Source organism: Lethenteron reissneri, chromosome 12, assembly GCF_015708825.2.
Source record: "Lethenteron reissneri isolate LAM-NWPU_2019-01 chromosome 12, ASM1570882v1, whole genome shotgun sequence".
Lineage (NCBI taxonomy): Eukaryota > Metazoa > Chordata > Hyperoartia > Petromyzontiformes > Petromyzontidae > Lethenteron > Lethenteron reissneri.
In genome coordinates this window covers 5,541,821-5,568,309 of record NC_083790.1, presented here as the reverse complement: position 1 = coordinate 5,568,309, position 26,489 = coordinate 5,541,821, and the positions used below count along the sequence as shown (strand labels likewise).

Here is a 26,489-nt window from a genome sequence, read left to right as displayed (position 1 = left end):
CTTCATCCAGCAGTAGATTCAGGTCATACATTAACAAAAAGTTACTCCAGCTTTCAATAGAAACAATCCCGTCAATAAGTCATTGACACTTTTGCTATGAACTATAAGCCCACCACATACTGTATACAGGGTGTCTGTTAAAGTGTCTTCCACTCTTGAAGAATTGTAATTAGTTTGAGCTGCATCCAAATAACGACACACACTTGTGAAAATGAAGATTTTATTGAACTGGATTTGTTCAACTAAACCTCTACATGCATACAAAATTACGTAAAACTCGGAGTTGTACATGTCCGATATACTTCGCCTTTAGAAGATAAGCAGTAAGTAATTATATTGCAATGCAAGGCGAACATTGCTCTCCAACGGCTTACAGTATATCATGCAAATACCGCTGTGTTTTTACTTGACAGATACACATTTATGTTTGCATGCCCTCAATCTGCTGTTCTTTTAGAGTAACCATATTTCTGACAAAGCGATTTTAAATCATTCACCTCATGGTTTCACTCCACCAAACATCACTTCCTTGATGACCTGAAAATAACCAGAGCAAGCCAAAAACCATTTTAATACAATTCAGAGTGCAATATAATCCATACTTAAGCCACACTTATTAAAATTTGCCTTAAAGAGCCATCAGTAAGTGGACAGATGAATATACAGTAATAGGCAGATTGATCAATGATTATCAAGACACATACAGTCCAAAGATCGATACCATTACTTTGCTCAGCATTTGCCATACAAAATTAGAAACGTACAAGAACACTTAGGCCAACATACAAAATTGAGGTAAACTAAATCAAGATACTGCCTTAACACTGGTGTACAAACACAAACCACAAACACCACCTATGTTGGGTGGAGTTGGGTTTACGACGCATTTAAACTTCCAGGATCTAACCCAAAACTTTTACTGTATTATATAGTCAATAAAACTATTTTAGTATTTTCCTTTCTTTTGCCCAGGCAATGTTAATGGCAAAGTTGGCAAGTGTTTGTTCGTTTTCACAATGAAACTATCCGCTTTGCAAATTGACAAACATCCACACCATTCGTCGTCATCGTAATCAACATCACCAACCTGAGTGAGCTGGTACTCCTCACCGCAGAGCTTCTCAACCAGGTCAAAGTGATCCACGTTAGGCACATCCAGGTAGGTGACATTGAAGCCGGCGCCCTTTAAAGACTTGACAAATAGAACAATAAGAAAGGCTCCATCAGAGCAGCACTGGGGGCACAACTGATTTGGTCTCCCATTCTCTTGAACCACAGTGAGTTTGTTTAAGGGCATTGAAGCAACCTGATGTAACCAGAGTAAGCAGTGTTGGATCGTAAAGGCTGAAATTCCATTTAGTGGACCACAAATATTCCTTTAAGTGAATTTATACGCACTGAAAGTTACTTACTCTTTCCCTTTGAATGATTATCATTCAAAATGTGAGTTATAACTCCCTGAGACGTTACTAGCAGGTGTGAGTACATGTTCAAGAGGGCAGGTCTCGTTCACTCCGTGCACAAAGCATGAACACACACCCACTGAATGCATCATATCACACCATCAAAGACACGTTTCCCAAAAAAAAACGTTTCGTTTTTTGGGGTCATGAATAAGTTACCGAAAGAACCAAAGAGTATGCATTCCTGCAGGCACGAAAGCTTCAAATCAAGAATCAAGACATATATTCATAATTATTTAAAATTATCGACCAAATACTAACATTAATCCTATCATTTTGAATGAGTATGTTACATACAGTCAAATATTAAATGCAGCCTAATATACAGGGTGATCCATTTATAGAAAGCCCACTGATTTATGACCCTTTAAATGTATTCTCAACAGGTGAGTGAATCTCGTGAAAGCAATGGCTCCATATCTTACAGAGGAACAAATGAAGATAGTAGCACGGATGGAAAGTATCATATCTGGGGCTCACACATATGTATAATTTGTGTATACGCCACTGCAAAGAAACATTATATACAGATTGTATCGCAAATTCTATAACACAGGTCCGATTAAAAAAGTAAATAAAAACAACAACAATTGTAAGAACTGATGCGATTGCGCTGCCATGCCTTGCAACCCTCAAACACAACCCATAATTAATGCTTTTTCCAAGTTGAGTGGATATGTATAATGGGATCACCCTGTTATTGCAGATCCCACGGCCACAGATAATATAAGTCAACGTGTGAATGAGAGCAATCAACTCTACCTGCTCAAGCTCTTGGGACTGGCGGTGAAACTCGGGCGAGTCATGCTCCGCCACAGCCAGGACGATGTGACAATTTCCAGCCAACGGGGCCATCGCATCAACTTTTAACATCGGGCTGTTACGTGCCATGTCCTCCCTGTCAGCAAACATGTGTGTAGCGCAGCACGGGCAGCTCAAAGGTCACGTAAATGTGTGTGCAAGTCTTTTTTGGCAAAGGCAAGACTTCACCGTAACCACCAGCCCCTCCGTAATACGTTTCAATCCTGGACAGAGCGAGGGGCAGGTGCCTGTTAGGTTACTAACACTGGGGCAGTGCACAGTCGTTTCGTAGAAATAGCAACACGTCCAGTAGCTATTTTTTTTTATCGAGTGCTGCTATTGCACATTCAACCAATTCATTTGTTTGTCTTGGTTGACCCATGAAAGGCTCATGACAGGTACAGATATTCATTGGCAATGAAAATAAAACTTGGTTGTTGGTTTAAAGAAACAAAAACTCGCCCTAAAAATGCAATGTGAACATCACACGTTATTGGGCTGATCAACATTAAGTCCGTCAGGCACAAAATACAGCAGTCAATCATGTTGGCCAAATCCTCATAAAAATTAAAGCAGTACACAACTGTCTTTGTCTTTTTGATGCCTGAATATTTAAAAAAATGCTACAATCTTCGCTCACATGAGCCAAAGTCCATCACAAGACTGTACAGTGCAAAAACACGCCACGTTATCTTGATGTGCAAAGCATGCCGAAATTATTACGTTGAAGACAGCAAAATTATATCGGGTAAATGTAGATGAACAGGGTTGGGACACTCTGTTTACAGGTAAGCCAACCACATAGATTCCTATCTGAAACCGGATTCCCACCACCAAGGCCGTAGCCATGGAGTCAACATTGGGGGGGACCAAAACTTCCAGGGGGTCTGGGGGTTCCCCCCCCCCCCCCAAAAAACTAAAATTTGAAAACTAATTTCCTGCCTAAAATATAAAAAAATTCACTTACACATAGGATCGACTTTTTATTTATTTTTTACAATAATGTCTAATAGTGTATTTATTACATTTTTTGTTTAATTGTATGTAATGGCAGAGATTAGGGATTAATAATGTACAACCATAACCACAATCATATAAACAGAAATCTATTTTATACCAATATATTGGGGGAGACATTTTGAGAATATTTGAATATTGGGCACAGAAGAATTCCCTCATCAAAACACTACACCATAGGGACCACTGCATTTCCGACCAACACCACCTAGCCAGTGAACTGGAACACGTACACCAGGCCCTCAAGATGAATGGGTACTCGGACCACATTATTCGCAAAGCTGTTTCTCCAACCATGGAGAGAGAAACAACCTCCTGAGGAGCCGATCAAAACCATCACGTTACCATACGTAGCAGGTGTTACCAAAAGATTTCCAAAATCTTAAACAAACACAAGATCCAGGTCCGATTCAATACAGTACACAAAATCCGTGATCTAATCCCATCTGTGAAGGATGTCATTCCTGGCATGCAATATCCTGGAGTCTACAAACTGAGTTGTACCTGCGGTAGTAGTTACATTGGGGAAACGAAACGACATGTCTCGGACCGTGTTCGCGAACACAAGGCAGATCTGAAACACGGCAGAACCAATACCTCTGCCGTGGCTGACCATTGTTAGAACGCTGTGGGCTCGCATGATATTGTTTTATCCAAGACCAAGGTACTCTGCAAATCTTCTGGCTACTATCAAAGGTTTGTTCATGAAGCCATCCAGATATATAAACATAGACATAACTTCAACCGAGAAGATGGATACAAATTGAGCAATCATTGGAAGGATGTTATTAACTAGGTAAAACCTTAACTGCTTTATGGTTGTTAAATCATATTTGCCGGGTACTAGTCTATTTTTCCGAGTTAATTTACTAACGTCCTATTTAGAGGATATGGCATTGTCCAGTTATCTTCTTGGTTCTTTCGGTAAAGTCACGTAGAAGGAAGACGGCTGCTTGCGTTGTGGCCGAAACGTCGTGAGAATTATTTTATTATGTTTTATTTTTATTATTTTATTATTTTCCTTCTACGTGACTTTACCGAAAGAACCAAGAAGATGAATCCCTGCAGTCACGAAAGCTTTAAATCGAAATTGTCCAGTTAGTTTACCCACTCATATTTTAGTACTGCTTTTTGCATATATAGAATTAACATTATTCAAAAACATTATACAATGATACTCACAAAGTCATTTTGAGATGCTCATTCACGTAGGTTTCCACTAGGGGCCGGAGGTCAAACACCCCACTCAGCAGGAACCCACCTGGGAACAGAAACAAAGTGTAGATATGAGGCACTTGTCTGCTGTGGCCGGATAAGTTGCATGATTATTTCGTATGGCTCATTGCCCACATTCGACACGCCATTTTGAAACAGGCCTCAAACCAGTGGTGGCTCCTGCAAAATCTCTCAGGGGGGGCAAATGTCTGGATGATTGATAAGGATAAGATCCACCCATGCAATGGATAAATTAACAGCTTAAGCATGTAAAGGCAACTTCACTACTTTAATATTAAGGAAAAATAAAGTGACTCTTACTATACATCTCCTTGTTTGTTTCTATACTCACTATTATTACAATCCACTCGGTTTCTTTTATTAAAGATTCCACTAGGTGGCGACAAATAATATTGTTGACTGAAACGTGCTTACGTATGATGACGTAAGCACGTTAGTGCGAGCCCTCCCAGAAGCTATAGAGAATGCATTGGAGCGCCCGCCGTTCGAAAAAAAACATCTTTGAATGTAAGTCTATGGGAACACTCTGGGCGATTCTCAGCCAGAGTGAAATCGCCCAAAAAGAGGCAGTACTCCACAGAACGTGACATGACGCTGATTGGACTATATTCAGAGGCACAGTAACGCCTAGCGTAACTTTGGTTGAATGAGATTTTGAATGTGATTGAAAAAGTCCCTTTCACACATTGGTGGTGCGTCGCCCAATCGCCCTAATGAAGAAACCGCCCCTGCCACAAACAATGTTAGTCTGTCACTGCAAGCCACTTCACATATAATCAGGTACTAGAGGGAAATATTTTCTACCTGTTTCAAAGTGTTGCATTGTCATTCACCTATTGCTTTTCAAGTAGTGCTGAGTAGACAATCAATGCGGAATTCCTAGCTTGATCAAACTTTAAGTATCAACTAATGTGTGGCCCGGTATTTAAAAGTTCTAATCGGGCCTCAGAAAAGAAAAGCATGCGCCACCGCTGTTGAAGAAAAACGCTCAAACGCCAAAACTAACAGGTGCCCATTGGTAAGCGAAACCCTGGGTACATACACCTTTGATGTCAGGGGTCACACCATACTCTGGAAGCGACCAATCGGTGGCGAGGACCATGGCAGCCAGGTGAGCACCGGCAGAGTGACCACACAGATACATTCCACTGCATTCCACACGGCAACATTTATCACCATCATTAAAGCAGTGAAAGCTACAACTATTGTGTTGACATCTCCGTACAGAAGAACCCTTTGAGGGCAGCACATTGTGATGTGAACGGCCCTTTTGTTCATCCAGTGATTGACGAGGACCTCCCCATGCCGTGCAGGTCGTGGGGGTTATTTTACCATACTTTACCACGCTAGTCAGCGTGGGTTGGTAAAGGCAGGCAGCGTGTATATAGTACAGTACAACAATGTTGTTGCTCTGCCCTCTATTTCAAATGTCACTCTGTAGCAGCCTACAACACCTGTTTTAGTGCAAGGTAGTTGCTGATCCAAGCACTATACAGACTCAAACAGCTTAGCGTCAGAGATCTGATATTGGGCCCATTATAGGTGATTTGGGTAAAGGCATTGTGGTATAAAATTGTAGCATTCCTTGAATCTTACTTTAAACAAATTTCCAAAGGTCAAGAACTCTCATCAATTACTTCAGTTACCACTCGCAGTATGATTACATTTCGTCTTATACATATTTCATTCCATATTTGATCATATCTTGCCATGAGAAACATTACCTGAAGTGTGAATATTGTCGAGATATGAAGGCAACAGCTCTCCGCATCTGGTCAACCATGAGATCCATGCTTCCTACAAAATATCATAACTCTATCACATCATGAATCAGTGTTTACTGTGCATACTTATTATAACCAATGTATGCTACTTTTTGAATGTGCCCAATCTCATCATATATTGGCAGGTAAGAAGGGTTGAGCCTATATAATGCTGAGATGGGCCAACAACCATGCATAAGAGGTGTTACAGGCAACGGGTCAAAATGTAGGCAGCAGAGGGTGGTACAACAATATCCGATGTACTTATATACTGTCAAATATATGCTCTGCACCTTTGCCAATCTGCACTAACCAACGTAGTAAAATATGGTAAAATAAACCCCACAACCTGTATGGCATGGGAGGTCTTCATCCAGCAGTAGATTGGCAAAGGTCTGCAGATGTAAATATACATTCTGACAGATACTAATTATAATCAGTGCTTACTCTATAATATAAAGCCAATGAACAAGTTTGCATCAAAATCTCTGTTCTGTAAACAGTCTGTGTATTTACAGTCTTTGGTGCAAGATATTATCTCCTTCGCCTGGTATGCAGGAGGTCATGGATTTTATCCCGACCCCAACACCTATATATTTGTGAATTTGCATGTTATCTCCTTGGTGGTAGTGTGGATTTTCTCCAGGTCCTCCAGTTTTTCCCTCCACATTCAGAAACATGTGTCTATAACACATTCCTGCGGAGGGAGCTGGTAGGAATGTTGGGTTACTCGGTCAATGGCCAGGGTCAACGGTGGCGTGGTGTATTCCGCAAATATGCCCAACTGTGAGGGCGGGCACAAGCCGGCGTGAGTAGGTTAAACGTTGAGTTTTATAAGGGCACCACGGGGTGACCAGCCCCTCCCCACCCAGCCCCACCCCTCCCACCCCCCACCCAGCCCCTCCCCACCCTCCCCACCCAGCCCCTCCCCACCCTCCCCTCCCCACCCAGCCCTCCCCACCCAGCCCCTCCCCACCCTCCCCACCCTCCCCACCCAGCCCCACCCTCCCCACCCAGCCCCTCCCCACCAAGCCCTCCCCACCCAGCCCCTCCCCACCCTCCCCACCCAGCCCCTCCACACCAAGCACCTCCCTGCACGACGGACGGACGGACACAATAATCCCCTGTGGGTTGGTGGAACCAGTGGGTTCCTCCCAGTATTATTTGGCTGCTACTATACGTTCCAAAATATATGATACGCCACTTTCATGAGCAATCATGTTTGGCCAGCTTGCCTCTGAAATATGTCTCACAGCTGAGTGGACTTTGCCTGCTAAAATAAAATAGTTTAGCTCAGTTTGTAAGGTCATGTTACAGACACGTACACAAACACGACATCTCCTGACCTTTAGGACTAAGAGTGTAGCTCAGAGCCACCACCACAGCTCCAGATTCGACCAGGGGAGGCACCATATATCCAGAAAACTCCTTCCTAAAAAAAGGCACGCACACACACACCAGTCATCAAAGTGGGGCACTGCAATATTTTTGTGGAAACTTTCTCGACACTGTTGATTCTGCATTAGGATGAATCCATTTCATAGACTGTACTGCAGATAAATGATTCACCAGTGCCTCATAAGAATAATCTAGTGATGGCCATTCAGGGATGTGCTTTCACAAAGATAGGTGGGTACTGTTGTCAATGTTTTATTTACACATAAATAAACATGATAAAGTTTGGGGAGCTAGATTTGAAAAAGTGATGAAGATCCATTTATTTTTCGATTTAAAGCTTTGGTGACTGCAGGGATTCATCTTCTTGGTTCTTTCGGTAAAGTCACGTAGAATTGAAATAATAAAATAATAAAAATAAAACATAATAAAATAATTCTCACGACGTCTCCCCGACAGACCTGTTCTCCACCTGAGGACGGCTACTTGCATTGCGGCCGAAACGTCGTGAGAATTATTTTATTATGTTTTATTTTTATTATTTCATTATTTCAATTCTACATGACTTTATCGAAAGAACCAAGAAGATGAAAAGATCCATTTATTTCACCGCCCATAACCTGTATGAGGAGACTGTAATACATTGATTGTGGGCGTAAACACTCCCCCAAAGCGGGAATTTTGATAATTTCATGAACATGGCTAAAATATATATATTTTTAATAGTTGCATGCATGTCGTGTGGTCAGCGCTCATACCCAAGGATACGCCAGTAGCCTCCGTGAATGTAAACGAAGACTGGGGGAGCTTGCCGAGGTGACGTGAGGCCATCAGCAGGAATGCGTGGACGTGAGAAACGCAGACATAAGATACACAAACATCCACCGATTAAAACATATATACTGTCAAGCGTGTACGTAAATTAATAGTGAGAGTGCAGGCTATTTGCAAAAGCACCTGGGTTTGGTTTCAGAGGCATATAAATATCCATCTTTTCGTCATCTCCGGGGCCGTAGGAGACGTCCAGAATGGTTTCTGCGACAGCTTTCCCACGTGCAGTCCCTGATGCACAGCGGAGTCAATGGGCAGGTGTAAGTCGCATGGCAGCCCAACTCCACAGAGCTTTGGGTATGGAATGTACAGGGTAAGACAAGGGAGTGGTGGAAATTATACACTTTCTGTCTCTCCTCTTAAGCAATTTATATATTTTTTAAATATATATATATGGTTTATAGCATTTCAAATGTACAGGGTGAGACAAGGGAGTGGTGGAAATTATACACTTTCTGTCTCTCCTCTTAAGCAATTTATATATTTTTTAAATATATATATATGGTTTATAGCATTTCAAATGTACAGGGTGAGACAAGGGAGTGGTGGAAATTATATACTTTCTGTCTCTCCTCTTAAGCAATTTATATATTTTTTAAATATATATATATGGTTTATAGCATTTCAAATGTACAGGGTGAGACAAGGGAGTGGTGGAAATTATATACTTTCTGTCTCTCCTCTTAAGCAATTTATATATTTTTTAAATATATATATATGGTTTATAGCATTTCAAATGTACAGGGTGAGACAAGGGAGTGGTGGAAATTATATACTTTCTGTCTCTCCTCTTAAGCAATTTATATATTTTTTAAATATATATATATGGTTTATAGCATTTCAAATGTACAGGGTGAGACAAGGGAGTGGTGGAAATTATATACTTTCTGTCTCTCCTCTTAAGCAATTTATATATTTTTTAAATATATATATATGGTTTATAGCATTTCAAATGTACAGGGTGAGACAAGGGAGTGGTGGAAATTATACACTTTCTGTCTCTCCTCTTAAGCAATTTATATATTTTTTAAATATATATATATGGTTTATAGCATTTCAAATGTACAGGGTGAGACAAGGGAGTGGTGGAAATTATACACTTTCTGTCTCTCCTCTTAAGCAATTTATATATTTTTTAAATATATATATATGGTTTATAGCATTTCAAATGTACAGGGTGAGACAAGGGAGTGGTGGAAATTATATACTTTCTGTCTCTCCTCTTAAGCAATTTATATATTTTTTAAATATATATATATGGTTTATAGCAGGGGTCGGGAACCTTTTTGACTGGGAGAGCCATAAAAGCCAAATATTTCTAAATATATTTCATTGAGCGCCATATAGTATTTTTAACGTATAATAAATTAAATGTCTTACTTTTAATGCGACTTCTGCTGCTATATGGTTTTGCTGATGGCCTTGTAGTCTGGTTCATACGTGGTGAGGTTGAGCTTCATGCAGGCGTGACCCGTGAAATTTATCTTCAAAACTAATTTCTGTTTACTTTAAAATGACACAGTATTATTAAACAATATCACAAGTATTTTAAAATCAGTTCCAAACTGATTTTTTTTTTTTTATTATTTTTTTCAACTCAAACTTGTCTGGGAGCCATATGCCGTCACTGGAAGAGCCATATATGGCTCGCGAGCCATAGGTTCCCGACCGCTGGTTTATAGCATTTCACTCCACATCTTCTGGCTAACTCCTGAATGTAAAATTGCTCAACGACAGAAGAGGTGAAAAATACTAAGCACAACTAACCTGAAAAAAGTATGAATACTCAATGGGCTATTTTACTTTAAATATATTAACCAATTGCATGCAAATTATTTGACAAAAGCATTACAGTATTGTAAAAAAACACATTTAAATGATATGCAGTGTTTCTCCGCATTTTATTAAAGTGTTGTCAAAATTTGTCCAATGTATTTTTTTTATCAGAGCCCCATTGCAAGTGATCTTTAATATCATTGCACTCAAATTTATTTCAAGGTGACCAACATGCTTTGGAAATAGCGACTGATTTCTACATACCTTCCTGCAGGGCTTTGATGTGTGCATCAACCACGGGATGTTCATTGCTGCCTTCAAATGGCTGGATGATCCTCTTAGACCACAGGGTTGGAGAAAATTGCCTGTTGCACTCCTTTGGGGCATGTGCAGAAACGAACAGGTTATACGACTCTTCACACACTTTTAATTGCTATTCATAATAAATTTGGCGCACAGCCAGCCTCTTATTTTTTTGTAAAGTGTCTCAATATCGATTTAAAGCTTTCGTGACTGCAGGGATTCATCTTCTTGGTTCTTTCGGTAAAGTCACGTAGAAGGGAAGTAATAAAATAATAAAAATAAAACATAATAAAACAATTCTCACGACGTTTCGGCCACAACGCAAGCAGCCGTCCTCAGGTGAAAACCAGGTCCGTCGAGGCGACAGAGTCTGAATGAAACAGCACACGAGCTTGGAGCATATATATAAGCTGGGCGCATTGACAAAGGAATTTGCATATCAAAAGGAATTTAGCATATTTATGGGAAATGCAGGAATGTGATTAGTACTGCATATGCATGTGCATTATGCAGGATTAACAGCATCAAAGGGAGCTGCAGTTACTGCTACTGCAGCAGTTGCTGCTGCTGCTGCAGTTTCTACTGCTGCTGCAGTTGCTGCTGCTGCTGCAGTTGCTGCTGCTGCTGCACTTGCTGCTGCTGCAGTTGCTGCCTTATCCATTTTAATATAACACTATGTATTATTCTACCCACCCTAATGTGTATCATACTGCTATATGTTTACTGTACAATTACGACACCATACATTACTCTGCACACTGCACCATGCCAGTCAGTGGAACGCGGTCTGGAAATCACCGTTAACGTGAACACAATCAGTTAAGATCCGAAATGGTTTATTACGTCCTTCCAATGATTGCTAAGCCAGAATCCATCTTCTCGGTTGAAATTGTCTCTGTGTTTGTATATGTGGATCGCCTCATGAACGAATCTCTCATGATAGCCAGATGGCTTGCAGAGAACCTCTGTCTTGGAGAAGTCAATGTCATGTGAGCCCACTGAATTGTAACAGTGATCTGCCACGGCTGAGGTGTTTGTCCTACCGTGTTTCAGGTCTGCCTTATGTTCACGGATGCGGTCCGAGACATGTCGTTTGGTTTCTCCAATGTAACTGCTACCACAGAGGAAACTTAGTTTGTAGACGCCAGGGTACTGTATGTCGGCTGGGTGTATGGAATTGATGTGTATGTCGACCACATCAATTCCATACACCCAGCCATTAGATTCACCATGGAAGTCGAAAATGATGGCAAGCTACCCTTTTTGGATGTCCTAATCAAAAGGAGACCTGGTGGTTCAATGAGCCACTCTGTCTACAGGAAAGCCACCCACACGGATGCTTATCTAAAACCGGATTCCCACCACCATCCATCCCAGAAGAATTCCCTCATCAAGACTCTATATCATAGAGCCCAATGCATCTCCGACCATGAACACATTTCCAGTGAACTCAAACACGTACGCCAAGCTCTTAAGGATAATGGTTACTCCGACTACACAATCCGCAAAGCCATCACTCCAACCATCAAGAAGGATCCTGTTGAGGAGCCTTTCAAGACCATCACCTTACCCTACATTGCTGGGGTCACAAAAAAGATCTCCAAAATCCTGATTAAACACAAGATCCAGGTCCGATTCAACACAGTACATAAAATCCGTGATCTGGTCCCGTCTGTAAAAGATGTGGTTCCAGACATACAGTACCCTGGCGTCTACAAACTAAGTTGCCTCTGTGGTAGCAGTTACATTGGAGAAACCAAACGACATGTCTCGGACCGCATCCGTGAACATAAGGCAGACCTGAAACACGGTAGGACAAACACCTCAGCCGTGGCAGATCACTGTTACAATTCAGTGGGCTCACATGACATTGACTTCTCCAAGACAGAGGTTCTCTGCAAGCCATCTGGCTATCATGAGAGATTCGTTCATGAGGCGATCCACATATACAAACACAGAGACAATTTCAACCGAGAAGATGGATTCTGGCTTAGCAATCATTGGAAGGACGTAATAAACCATTTCGGATCTTAACTGATTGTGTTCACGTTAACGGTGATTTCCAGACCGCGTTCCACTGACTGGCATGGTGCAGTGTGCAGAGTAATGTATGGTGTCGTAATTGTACAGTAAACATATAGCAGTATGATACACATTAGGGTGGGTAGAATAATACATAGTGTTATATTAAAATGGATAAGGCAGCAACTGCAGCAGCAGCAAGTGCAGCAGCAGCAGCAAGTGCAGCAGCAGCAGCAACTGCAGCAGCAGCAGCAACTGCAGCAGCAGCAGAAACTGCAGCAGCAGCAGCAACTGCTGCAGTAGCAGTAACTGCAGCTCCCTTTGATGCTGTTAATCCTGCATAATGCACATGCATATGCAGTACTAATCACATTCCTGCATTTCCCATAAATATGCTAAATTCCTTTTGATATGCAAATTCCTTTGTCAATGCGCCCAGCTTATATATATGCTCCAAGCTCGTGTGCTGTTTCATTCAGACTCTGTCGCCTCGACGGACCTGGTTTTCACCTGAGGACGGCTGCTTGCGTTGTGGCCGAAACGTCGTGAGAATTGTTTTATTATGTTTTATTTTTATTATTTTATTACTTCCCTTCTACGTGACTTTACCGAAAGAACCAAGAAGATGTCTCAATATCACTGCAGCAAATGCATCGTAGTCATCATCAGTGTGAAATTCCACACCACATTCGGCTTGCGCAGGCTTAGAAAACATAAATAACGAAGTGCCGAATGAGGAAATATTCACAGAAAATCACAAGTTTGCATATTATCAATTTGCAGACTCTAAATGTCATCCAAGTAGACTTTAATCATACACTGTATATACAGTGTACAAAAATGTCCAAAACAGTATGTGTCAATGTGCACGGGGAGCGGTGGCGCAGTGGTTAGGGCACTCCACGACGAACCTATGAAGCTGGCCACCTGGGTTTCATTCCTGGACACGGCCGTCAGTGGTGAAATTTAAACGGGTCCTCGGGTCTTTTCCTTAAGCAACCCGCATTGACCAGTCTAGTGAAGTATGGTCAAACAACCACAATGACCAAACACGATGTGGTGAGTTTTCCATTAAGCAACTGATTGACCAAGGGTCTGAAATAATGATGCGTGCACATACTGTATACCCAACACGCGTTACGTTAACATATGGTACACGGTCTAAAAAACATGCGCAGTGCACGTATCAAATACACAAATACACGTGCAGAGATACATACAAGTGTAGTTTGTCAATTCAGACACACTAATAGTAGGAGGCATACACGTTTATTCTACACTTCCCACAGTATAGGGGATAACTATATATGGGTGAGGACAGCCAGCACGCTGCCTGACCCAACACGGACGACGAGTTGAAGACGGGGACGAAAACTTGTGAAGACGACAGGTTCTATTGCAAACCGCAGCAGCCCCGACCCAGCGTCGAGGCCTCCCTTTTATCCTCCCCAGCGTGGCCTGGCTCCACCCTCGGCCACGCCCCCCTTTGGAACCCACCAGAAGGCTCTGGCTCTGCCCCACGTGTTCCCTCTGCTGCCACCTTTACCCTACATTCGTGTCTACCACGTGACCTACTGGCAGACCGGCCGCTGTACCCAAAAATGCCCTTCACTGCCAGCAACCGGCGCTACGCACTCCGGTGCCACACTTCACCTGCCCTGCTTGTAGACTGGGCTGTTACACCCATTTAGTGCGTACGCATGGAGGGGGTTTAACCCAAATGCGTATGCTTGCGTTTGGGGGGGTCTACTGACAATGTACGTACGCATAGGAAACGGGGGGGGGGGGGTGAAGCCTTGATAAAAATTTGTCTACATTGGCCTTCAAATGAGCCACAGTTCAGTTCCTTCAGCTGTCAGACAAGAAGTGGGACTGTGGGAGACGTGTCACTTCGTGTGCCACCGTGCCCCTGCCTGCAGCTATCACGCAGCTCAGCAAAATAAGTGGCCAAGGTACCGCAAACTTAATTGGTTAATGTGTTTACTTAAACACGTTAATATTATTAATCCTTGATCGTTTCTGCGTGGATTAAATATCGGCCGTTCTATAGGATTCGGGGGGGGGGGTGTAAAAAGTCTGCGTGCGTACAGGGAGGGGGGAAGAGGTCAAGTTTGGACAGATTTTTGCGTACGGACTAAGTGGATGGCCCCTAAACCAGCTCTGCGCACCGGAGTGACCCATTCTATGTCACTACACAAGTATTATATAGTCATCATTATCAGCCATGATCAATACACTGTTGGATTAACCACGCTTCCCCCTTCCCATGCTACCATCTTATCGCAGTCCTGCGGTGTAACAAACTATAACATCCGTCGGTTTAATTTGCAGCTGAACGACCCAGGCTGTAGATGTTTAGTGTCTAAATTTTGTTGTTAACAAAAAAAAAACAAAAGAACCCGCATTCGTTTCGTGATCTACATTCAGTTTTCAGTTTCATTTATTAGGTAGCCCTGTGAGCCACTCGGCTCTTGAAACGTGAACAAGAAAACTTCTTAAAGTGACTATGCGCAAACAGAAAAATCCAGTGAAAAACAGCAAAATCTTCCAGAAAAGCACCGTACACCAACGCTGTGTGCACAAATCCCAGTGGGATGCAAGTCAAACAACGCCAACAACCACAAGACAATGTAGATTAAAGCCATCGGTCTAACACCGTACTACAACAAACAAACATGGCCAAACCAAAAAACGTTTCGAAATCACCAAAATAAAGCCAAAAAAACAATGTAACATTGATCATCGGAACTGTGACCGAAATTTCACAATGAACGACATGCACGCTGATTACGCGAGCGTCGGTTGAATCGAGTTCCTTTGCAACATCGTTCAGTCGTCTAAAGTCCGTGTTTCTAATCAGCACCGCTGCGTTTAATTACGGCCGCGTCCTCTTATGCAATAAAGCAAACAAACACTGAATCAAGAGCCGAATGGCTCACGGGGTTACTCCAAATTAATCTTAAAACTGAAACTGAAAAACTGAGCTGTCAAGTGCGAGCACGAACACACAACGATGGCACGACTACTCCCTGTTAGAAGCCGAGTGTTTTACTTATAAACGCCGTTCGTGGACTATCACTGGACGTTTGAAGATGTGTGTAACAACGACGTCGTAAACCCTCGGGGTCAATCCACTGCCGCACGAGCCAGAGTGGTGAAGCGTGGTCAATGCAATGCACCGCGTGAAGAGCACCCGCACGCAAATGTTGCTGACAGTGGCACGGTACAGTCTTACAAATTGGAACGTTACAATGAAAGTGTTGTTGCTGCTGTTGTTCGCACTTGCCTCCTTGTCCATAGTCTCCCTTGCCTGCGTTGCACCGCTGCGTTGAGCCATGACCACGAGGTTTCTCTCTTGAGAGAAGACTAACAATATACTGCAATTTATATGCTGCCAGCAGCAGTAGCAGCCAACTCAGTGTGGGAGCACAGCGTGTGATGGGGTGGTGGGTGGGCAAGCTCGGTTTGTCACGACACGCCCAGTGAACTTTGTTTACAATGCTTTTACATCACTGGATACATCTCCCCCTGCGTGTGGATTGCATCGCTGTGAATCCCTTATCAAGTGCCTTAGCTTATTACACACCAATTCAGACCTTATCGGTCACACCGTGCCCCTTCTAAATATCAACGTTTATCCTAAAATTTCCATCATAAGGGAGAAACACAAACAAACTAAAATAAATGTGCCCTTATTCAAACGATATCTGCCTACCCCTCCTTATTACAGACCAATTCAGACCTTACCGGTCACACCGTGCGCCTTCTCAATCTCAACGTTCACCCTACACAAATTGACACACGTAAACACGTGTTTGTGTCCGTATTTAAACGGCTGTACGCCGCATGGACCTGAACACTCAATTTCCCTGTACAATATTCATATTTCGATTTAAAGCTTTCGTGACTGCAGGGATTCATCTTCTTGGTTCTTTCGGTAAAGTCATGTAGAAGGGAAATATTAAAATAATAAAAATAAAACATAATAAAATAATTCTCACGACGTTTCGGCCACAACGCAAGCAGCCGTCCTCAGGTGAAGAACAGAACTGTCTGTCAGACCTGTTCTTCACCTGATGACTTTACCGAAAGAACCAAGAAGAATATTCATATTCTTGGTGGTTCAACGCGCGCATATTCGAGAACGGCTGCATGTCCGCGCTTGGCAGCCAGAAGAAGGTGATTGGTGATTGGTGATCATTATCATCATGGGATCGTCGAGAGCAGCCAGGGTCAGGGTGACCTTTGGGGTAATTCCGTTGGGGTAAATAAGGGAAACGGAATTATAAAGACCGGTTTCTGCTAATCATCGAGGGATCTACTGGAGAATGTTCTGGAAGGGGTCGCGGGGGATATTTAAGGGGCCGTCCATAAATGGCGTCGCGCGATTTTGGACAATTTTTGACACCCCCCCCCCGCCCCCCCTAGTCACACGGCGTCACAAAAAGTCAGACCCCCCCTCAAATATGACGTCACAAAGCTCTGCCCCCCTCCCCCAAAAAATATATAAAACATGCGTAAAATCGCTTTAAACTATTGTCATTGTAGTGCGTATTTAATGTGCCGCTGCACTCTGATGTTGTAGGAGAAAACATTTATTAAAAGTCTATTTAATTCAGTAGAACCTGTTGCCTATATTTATTTAAAGTTGCGCATTTTGATGTGACGTCACATTTCTCAAACCCATCCCCCCCTCGTCACACATCGTCACAAATATCTGACCCCCATCCCCCCTAGGTGCGTGACGTCATTTATGGACGACCCTATAGGAACGCGGCGAGCGAGGGAGCGAACGAGCGACGGACGGCGGATCCTCGGCATAACTAAAACAATTGTGATATAAACAGACAAGAAGAAGTCGTCCGCCTTTATTTACAACACTACACAAGAATGCGGGGTAAACCATATGGGTTGACAGGTATGGGATTGAGTGGTCAATTCGTGTCCGGTTTTGTATTTTAACGAACCGGTCACCCCGTGCCCCTTCTCAATCTCAACGTTCACCCTACACAAATTGACACACGTAAACACGTGTTTGGGTCCGTATATAAACGGCTGTACGCCGCATGGACCTGAAAACTCAATTTCCCTGTACAATATTCATATTTCGATTTAAAGCTTTCGTGACTGCAGGGATTCATCTTCTTGGTTCTTTCGGTAAAGTCACGTAGAAGGGAAATATTAAAATAATAAAAATAAAACATAATAAAATAATTCTCACGACGTTTCGGCCACAACGCAAGCAGCCGTCCACAGGTGAAGAACAGGTCTGTCTGTCAGACCTGTTCTTCACCTGAGGACTTTACCGAAAGAAACAAGAAGAATATTCATATTCTTGGTGGTTCAACGCGCGCATATTCGAGAACGGCTGCATGTCCGCGCTTGGCAGCCAGAAGAAGGTGATTGGTGATTGGTGATCATTATCATCATGGGATCGTCGAGAGCAGCCAGGGTCAGGGTGACCTTTGGGGTAATTCCGTTGGGGTAAATAAGGGAAACGGAATTAAAAAGACCGGTTTCTGCTAATCATCGAGGGATCTTCTGGAGAATGTTCTGGAAGGGGTCGCGGGGGATATATAAGGGGCCGTCCATAAATGGCGTCACGCGATTTTGGACAATTTTTGACACCCCCCCCCCCGCCCCCCCTAGTCACACGGCGTCACAAAAAGTCAGACCCCCACTCAAATATGACGTCACAAAGCTCTGCCCCCCCCCCAAAAAATATATAAAACATGCGTAAAATCGCTTTAAACTATTTTCATTGTAGTGCGTATTTAATGTGGCGCTGCACTCTGATGTTGTAGGAGAAAACATTTATCAAAAAGTATATTTCATTCAGTAGAACGTGTTGCCTATATTTATTTAAAGTTGCGCATTTTGATGTGACGTCACATTTTTCAAACCCATCCCCCCCTCGTCACACATCGTCACAAATATCTGACCCCCCCCCCTAGGTGCGTGACGTCATTTATGGACGGCCCCATAGGGATGCGGCGAGCGAGGGAGCGAACGAGCGACGGACGGCGGATCCTCGGCATAACTAAAACAAGTGTTCTATAAACAGACAAGAAGATGCCGTCCGCCTTAATTTACAACACTACACAAGAATGCGGGGTAAACCATATGGGTTGACAGGTATGGGATTGAGTGGTCACTTCGTGTCCGGTTTTGTATTTTAACGAACCAGTCACCCCGTGCCCCTTCTCAATCTCAACGTTCACCCTACACAAATTGACACACGTAAACACGTGTTTGGGTCCGTATATAAACGGCTGTACGCCGCATGGACCTGAAAACTCAATTTCCCTGTACAATATTCATATTTCGATTTAAAGCTTTCGTGACTGCAGGGATTCATCTTCTTGGTTCTTTCGGTAAAGTCACGTAGAAGGGAAATAATAAAATAATAAAAATAAAACATAACAAAATAATTCTCGCGACGTTTCGGCCACAACGCAAGCAGCCGTCCTCAGGTGAAGAACAGGTCTGTCTGTCAGACCTGTTCTTCACCTGAGGACTTTACCGAAAGAACCAAGAAGAATATTCATATTCTTGGTGGTTCAACGCGCGCATATTCGAGAACGGCTGCATGTCCGCGCTTGGCAGCCAGAAGAAGGTGATTGGTGATTGGTGATCATTATCATCATGGGATCGTCGAGAGCAGCCAGGGTCAGGGTGACCTTTGGGGTAATTCCGTTGGGGTAAATAAGGGAAACGGAATTCAAAAGACCGGTATCTGCTAATCATCGAGGGATCTACTGGAGAATGTTCTGGAAGGGGTCGCGGGGGATATATAAGGGGCCGTCCATAAATGGCGTCACGCGATTTTGGACAATTTTTGACACCCCCCCCCCGCCCCCCCTAGTCACACGGCGTCACAAAAAGTCAGACCCCCACTCAAATATGACGTCACAAAGCTCTGCCCCCCCCCCAAAATATATATATAAAACATGCTTCAAATCGCTTTAAACTATTGTGATTGTAGTGCGTATTTAACGTGGCGCTGCACTCTGATGTTGTAGGAGAAAACATTTATCAAAAAGTCTATTTAAGTAGAACGTGTTGTCTATATTTATTTAAAGTTGCGCATTTTGATGTGACGTCACATTTCTCAAACCCGTCCCCCCCTCGTCACACATCGTCACAAATGTCTGACCCCCCCCCCCTAGGTGCGTGACGTCATTTATGGACGGCCCCATAGGGACGCGGCGAGCGAGGGAGCGAACGAGCGACGGACGACGGATCCTCGGCATAACTAAAACAATTGTGATATAAACAGACAAGAAGAAGTCGTCCGCCTTTATTTACAACACTACACAAGAATGCGGGGTAAACCATATGGGTTGACAGGTATGGGATTGAGTGGTCACTTCGTGTCCGGTTTTGTATTTTAACGAACCGGTCACCCCGTGCCCCTTCTCAATCTCAACGTTCACCCTACACAAATTGACACACGTAAACACGTGTTTGGGTCCGTATATAAACGGCTGTACGCCGCATGGACCTGAAAACGCAATTTCCCTGTACAATATTCATATTTCGATTTAAAGCTTTCGTGACTGCAGGGATTCATCTTCTTGGTTCTTTCGGTAAAGTCACGTAGAAGGGAAATAATAAAATAATAAAAATAAAACATAACAAAATAATTCTCGCGACGTTTCGGCCACAACGCAAGCAGCCGTCCTCAGGTGAAGAACAGAACTGTCTGTCAGACCTGTTCTTCACCTGATGACTTTACCGAAAGAACCAAGAAGAATATTCATATTCTTGGTGGTTCAACGCGCGCATATTCGAGAACGGCTGCATGTCCGCGCTTGGCAGCCAGAAGAAGGTGATTGGTGATTGGTGATCATTATCATCATGGGATCGTCGAGAGCAGCCAGGGTCAGGGTGACCTTTGGGGTAATTCCGTTGGGGTAAATAAGGGAAACGGAATTATAAAGACCGGTGTCTGCTAATCATCGAGGGATCTTCTGGAGAATGTTCTGGAAGGGGTCGCGGGGGATATATAAGGGGCCGTCCATAAATGGCGTCACGCGATTTTGGACAATTTTTGACACCCCCCCCCCCGCCCCCCCTAGTCACACGGCGTCACAAAAAGTCAGACCCCCACTCAAATATGACGTCACAAAGCTCTGCCCCCCCCCCCCCCCAAAATATATATATAAAACATGCTTCAAATCGCTTTAAACTATTGTGATTGTAGTGCGTATTTAACGTGGCGCTGCACTCTGATGTTGTAGGAGAAAACATTTATCAAAAAGTCTATTTAAGTAGAACGTGTTGTCTATATTTATTTAAAGTTGCGCATTTTTATGTGACGTCACATTTCTCAAACCCGTCCCCCCCTCGTAACACATCGTCACAAATGTCTGACCCCCCCCACCCCCTAGGTGCGTGACGTCATTTATGGACGGCCCCATAGGGACGCGGCGAGCGAGGGAGCGAACGAGCGACGGACGACGGATCCTCGGCATAACTAAAACAAATGTGATATAAACAGACAAGAAGAAGTCGTCCGCCTTTATTTACAACACTACACAAGAATGCGGGGTAAACCATATGGGTTGACAGGTATGGGATTGAGTGGTCAATTCGTGTCCGGTTTTGTATTTTAACGAACCGGTCACCCCGTGCCCCTTCTCAATCTCAACGTTCACCCTACACAAATTGACACACGTAAACACGTGTTTGGGTCCGTATATAAACGGCTGTACGCCGCATGGACCTGAAAACTCAATTTCCCTGTACAATATTCATATTTCGATTTAAAGCTTTCGTGACTGAAGGGATTCATCTTCTTGGTTCTTTCGGTAAAGTCACGTAGAAGGGAAATAATAAAATAATAAAAATAAAACATAAGAAAATAATTCTCGCGACGTTTCGGCCACAACGCAAGCAGCCGTCCTCAGGTGAAGAACAGAACTGTCTGTCAGACCTGTTCTTCACCTGATGACTTTACCGAAAGAACCAAGAAGAATATTCATATTCTTGGTGGTTCAACGCGCGCATATTCGAGAACGGCTGCATGTCCGCGCTTGGCAGCCAGAAGAAGGTGATTGGTGATTGGTGATCATTATCATCATGGGATCGTCGAGAGCAGCCAGGGTCAGGGTGACCTTTGGGGTAATTCCGTTGGGGTAAATAAGGGAAACGGAATTATAAAGACCGGTGTCTGCTAATCATCGAGGGATCATCTGGAGAATGTTCTGGAAGGGGTCGCGAGGGATGTATAAGGGGCCGTCCATAAATGGCGTCACGCGATTTTGGACGATTTTTGACCCCCGCCCCCCCTAGTCAAACGGCGTCACAAAAAGTCAGACCCCCCCCCCTCAAATATGACGTCACAAAGCTCTGCCCCCCCCCCAAAAATGCTTCAAATCGCTTTAAACTATTGTCATTGTAGTGCGTATTTAATGTGCCGCTGCACTCCGATGTTGTAGGAGAAAACATTTATATAAAAAAGTATATTTCATTCAGTAGAACGTGTTTTCTATATTTATTTAAAGTTGCGCATTTTGATGTGACGTCACATTTCTCAAACCCCCCCCCCCCCCTGGTGCGTGACGTCATTTATGGACGGCCCCATAGGGACGCGGCGAGTCAGGGAGTGAACGAGCGACGGACGGCGGATCCTCGGCATAACTAAAGCAAGTGTTCTATAAGCAGACAAGAAGAAGTCGTCTGCCTTTATTTACAACACTACACAAGAATACGGGGTGAACCATATGGGTTGACAGGTATGGGATTGAGTGGTCACTTCGTGTCCGGTTTTGTATTTTTACGAGCCGCAAGTGGTGGTGGTGGGGGCAGTGAGTATTTCAATATTTTTAGTCTGCACTGCGAAATGTGAAATAAAACAAAAAATTGGTTTAAAAAAGCAAAGTTTTTCAATGCACGCACTTTTATGCACCGCTGTTTGATTCGCCGCGTCCTTGAACAAAGTGTCTCGAGGCAATACATTTCGGTCAATATTGGCCTCTTCCGGATTGAGTTATTGTCTATCTTTATGCCACCGATAATGCACGTTTAAATATTCGCATCAGTGCCCTCTACTATTGAATTTAATATCATGGGAGAGAAAATATTTAGAAGAAAAAGAGCAACCCTCACAGGGGGCTTTGAAGGGGGGGGGGAGGGGTCATGAAGAGAAACTTGGATCCCGCACGTGTGGATCCCGATTGTGCAAACGTCAGCAATTGGTTTGTTTGGATTAGTTATTTTCGCAACAAAGGGCTGTAATTTCTGCCAGTGTTTACGTACTGATTTCGCGCATTTTTTAAATGCACCTTCTGCCAAAATCAGCATTGCGGTTCGTTTGCTGTGACAGATGTATTGAAAATAAATGCGTGTGTTTTAAACTTTAAAAACATGTTGGTGCACATATATACTTTTCATTGGTATTGCAAAGGAGTCCTGTAATTCAAAAAAATATATTTTACCCAGGAAAGTGCCCGCATTTTATGACTGAATTTCCCAGCATGGTTCTGCGTGCGGTTTTGAGAACATTCTTTGGTTCATTTCAATTACCAGTATTTATAAGCTGATAGAACAGTAACACCTCATTTGCAAGGAAAATATGATATAAAATCACACTACCTAAGAGCAGTATACACAAGTATGCTCCTGACACTTCCAAAATTGGACAAACCTAGCCATTTGCTAGGCAACTTTGCGAGCCAATGTTAGCTTAAGTTTCACGAAAGAGTACAATATTTGCTGATTGAGATCAAATATTTGCAGCCCAGTGTCTGTAAACAGTGCTTTACAGTACTAAGACCAAAACATGTCAATGTTTAAATCACTCCTTTGTGAAGCGGCAATGGTAATACATTGGAGCCATCAATGTATAATGCTGAAATCAAATGCATGTGTGGTACTGGGGTCAGCTTCTTTATGGAGACAGTTTTACGGGGCCAAAGTACCCTAAAAAACAGAGTTGACATATTTAGGAAATGAAAAGCGCAAAACCGATGTACAACACTTCTCGATCTATAAATTAAAAACCAGTTGAGGGTTTTCTTAAATGTTAATGGAAAAAAACATTAGTCCTGAAGGCCCAAATAATTATAATTATTTAGATGTATAAGGCGCTCTTAAACAATAGATCTCAGATTGCCAATATAATAGAATGGCATGTTTTACCTGGTTAAACCCACTCCTGTCTGTTTATTGAATTAGTAATTGTAATATTTACACTTCAGCTTAAACAAATATCCGAAATCCGTTCTTTGAGCAGAAAAGTAGATGTTTAAAAAACTCATTGATAATAGTTCTTAAAATGTGTGTACCAACCGCTGATCTGGAACGAGTCAATATGAATCTGCAAATAAATCCCATCATCAAGACAACAGACATAAGGCCCCCTGACCTGGCTGGTGGTAACACAAATACGCCATAGTATAATGCTAGAAGTGAAACTACGCCAGTTTTACATGATTAGCTTTAAATCTGCGGGTAAATCCCATAATCAGGCAAGAGAAGTGGTCGTCATTGCAAGGCCTGGGGGCCACTCGTGGCCTTTAGTGCGGCCCCTGACGTGCAATACACAACATGTGATGAGCCCCATAATCACATCGTGCTGCTGTCAAACCCATACATATTGTTGGATCTTTCGGTAAAGTCACGTAGAAGGGAAATTATAAAAAATAATACTCTCAGGTTTTTTTCTGTAAAGTCACGTAGGTATTTTTTACTAAATAATAGAAAAAAATATTTACTTAATTTAAAAATATTTATTTTATTTCTATTATTTTTTTCTATTATTTTTTATTATTTCTTTTTATTACTAATTTTTTACCTAGGTGATTTTACCGAAAAAACCTGAAAGTATGAATTCTTGCAGTCACGAAAGCTTCAAATCTAAAAATAATAATAAAACATAATAAAATTCTCACGACGTTTCGGCCACAATACAAGCAGCCGTCCTCAGGTGAAGAACAGAGCTGTCGGAAATCCAAAACATCGTGAGAATTGTATTATATTTTATTTAATTATTTCACTTCTACGTGACTTTACGGAAAGATCCAAGAATATGAATCCCTGCAGTCACGAAAGCTTTAAATCGAAACCCATACATGTTAACCCCTTAGCAGTGCCCCACCTTATTACAGACCATCTCAGACCTTATTGGTAACCCCGTGCCCCTTATATATCTCAACGTTCATCCTACAAACGTTCCTTCCTTCCGAAGGGAGAAACACAAACAAAAATACACACTTTAAACTAAATTTCCCTGATTTTTTTAGTTGTTTAGAAACTCCTTTTTTTTTCCACATAATGCACTAGCTTGATACGCGGTGGTTTGGGCTGTTGCAGTTCTTTATTATTAAAATGTGCCTCCCTTTATTATTCCTAATCCTACATAATACACTAGCATAATGACTTTGAGACCCCCCCCCCCCACCGCCTACACATTCCACAAGGAGTGACTAATCCCAAATCTGCATTAGTCATCAATATGCTAAATTCCTCTGTTGATATGTAAACTCCTTTGTCAAGGCGCTCTCCTCCCACCCAGCTTAAATATACGCTGCCAGTGTTCATTAGGACGCTGTCTTTTCGACAGCTCTGTTTCTTCACCTGAGGACGGCTGCTTGCGTTGTGGCCGAAACGTCGTGAGAATTTTATTTTAGTATGTTTTAATTTAATTATTTCATTATTTCCCTTCTACCTGACTTTACCGAAAGAACCACGAATATAAATTTCCCTTCTAGATTTGAAGCTTTCGTGACTGCAAGGATTCATACTCTTAGGTGTTTACGGTAAAGTCACCTAGGTAAAAAATAATAATAAATGAAAATAACTCAATTAAATCACGACGTTTCGGAGGCAACACAAGTCTTCGTCTTCAGGTGGGACCGTCACAGCTAATTTTACTGTATCAAGTGAGGAGAAATCCAAGAGACAAGATCTAAATACACCTGAAGACGGAGACTTGTGTTGCCTCCGAAACGTCGTGATTTAATTGATTTATTTTCTTTTTTTTTTACCTACGTGACTTTACCGAAAGAACCAAGAATATAAATGTCCCTGTACAAGAATACGGGGTAAACCGTATGAATTGACATGTAGCCAACCCCCAACGGTTTGAAATGTGACGGCCCTCGCACTGATGATATCTTATCGGCGAAAGTGCTCCACCACCCGTTCACATCTCCGCAAATGAGTGCAGAACTGGGCTCATAGGAACACATTCCTGCGGAGCGAGCTGGTAGGAACGTTGGGTTGCTTGGTCAATGGCCAGGGTCAACGGCGGCGTGGTGTATTCCGCAAATATGCCTGACTGTGAGGGCGGGCACAAGCCGGCGTGAGTAGGTTACACGTTGAGTTTTATAAGGGCACCACGGGGTGACCAGCCCCACTCCCCACCCAGCCCCACCCCCCACCCAGCCCCTCCCCACCCAGCCCCTCCCCCACCAGCCCCTCCCCACCCAGCCCCACCCCTCCCCACCCTCCCCTCCCAACCCAGCCCCTCCCCACCCCCCCCACCCAGCCCCTCCCTCCCCACCCAGCCCCACCCTCCCCACCCAGCCCCTCCCCACTCTCCCCACCCAGCCCCTCCCCACCCTCCCCACCCAGCCCCTCCCCCACCCTCCCTTCCCCACCCAGCCCCTCCCTGCACGACGGACACAATAATCCCGTGTGGGCTGGTGTAACCAGGAAGTTCCTCCCATCGAAACGTCGTATGCTATTATGCTATTATTTAATTTATTATTTTATTTTTATACGTGACTTTACCGAAAAAAACAAAGAATAAGTTCCTCCCAGTTACAAATCTGTGACAATGAGACCACAAAGAAGGATTGTGGCCATGCTACAAACAAAGAAAAGCAAGAAACGCGTTTGGTAAATGCGCAACCGCGTCCCCTATCGGCTCGCC

At 43.1% G+C, this 26,489-nt stretch overlaps 1 protein-coding gene across 1 annotated transcript; it reads right to left on the bottom strand.

Moving 5' to 3' along the window:
* Nucleotides 1–206: 206 nt before the first annotated feature.
* Nucleotides 207–16,044, bottom strand: AFMID (arylformamidase). The gene is made up of 11 exons (XM_061550562.1): nt 15,894–16,044; nt 10,547–10,658; nt 8,633–8,737; nt 8,434–8,482; nt 7,627–7,712; nt 6,242–6,314; nt 5,562–5,665; nt 4,464–4,542; nt 2,226–2,361; nt 1,088–1,192; nt 207–537 (listed from the first exon to the last, which is right to left on the bottom strand). The coding sequence occupies exons 1-11, from the start codon at nt 15,942–15,944 to the stop codon at nt 499–501; spliced, it is 939 nt and encodes a 312-aa protein (XP_061406546.1). The 5' UTR covers nt 15,945–16,044; the 3' UTR covers nt 207–498.
* Between the last annotated feature and the right edge of the window lie 10,445 nt (nt 16,045–26,489).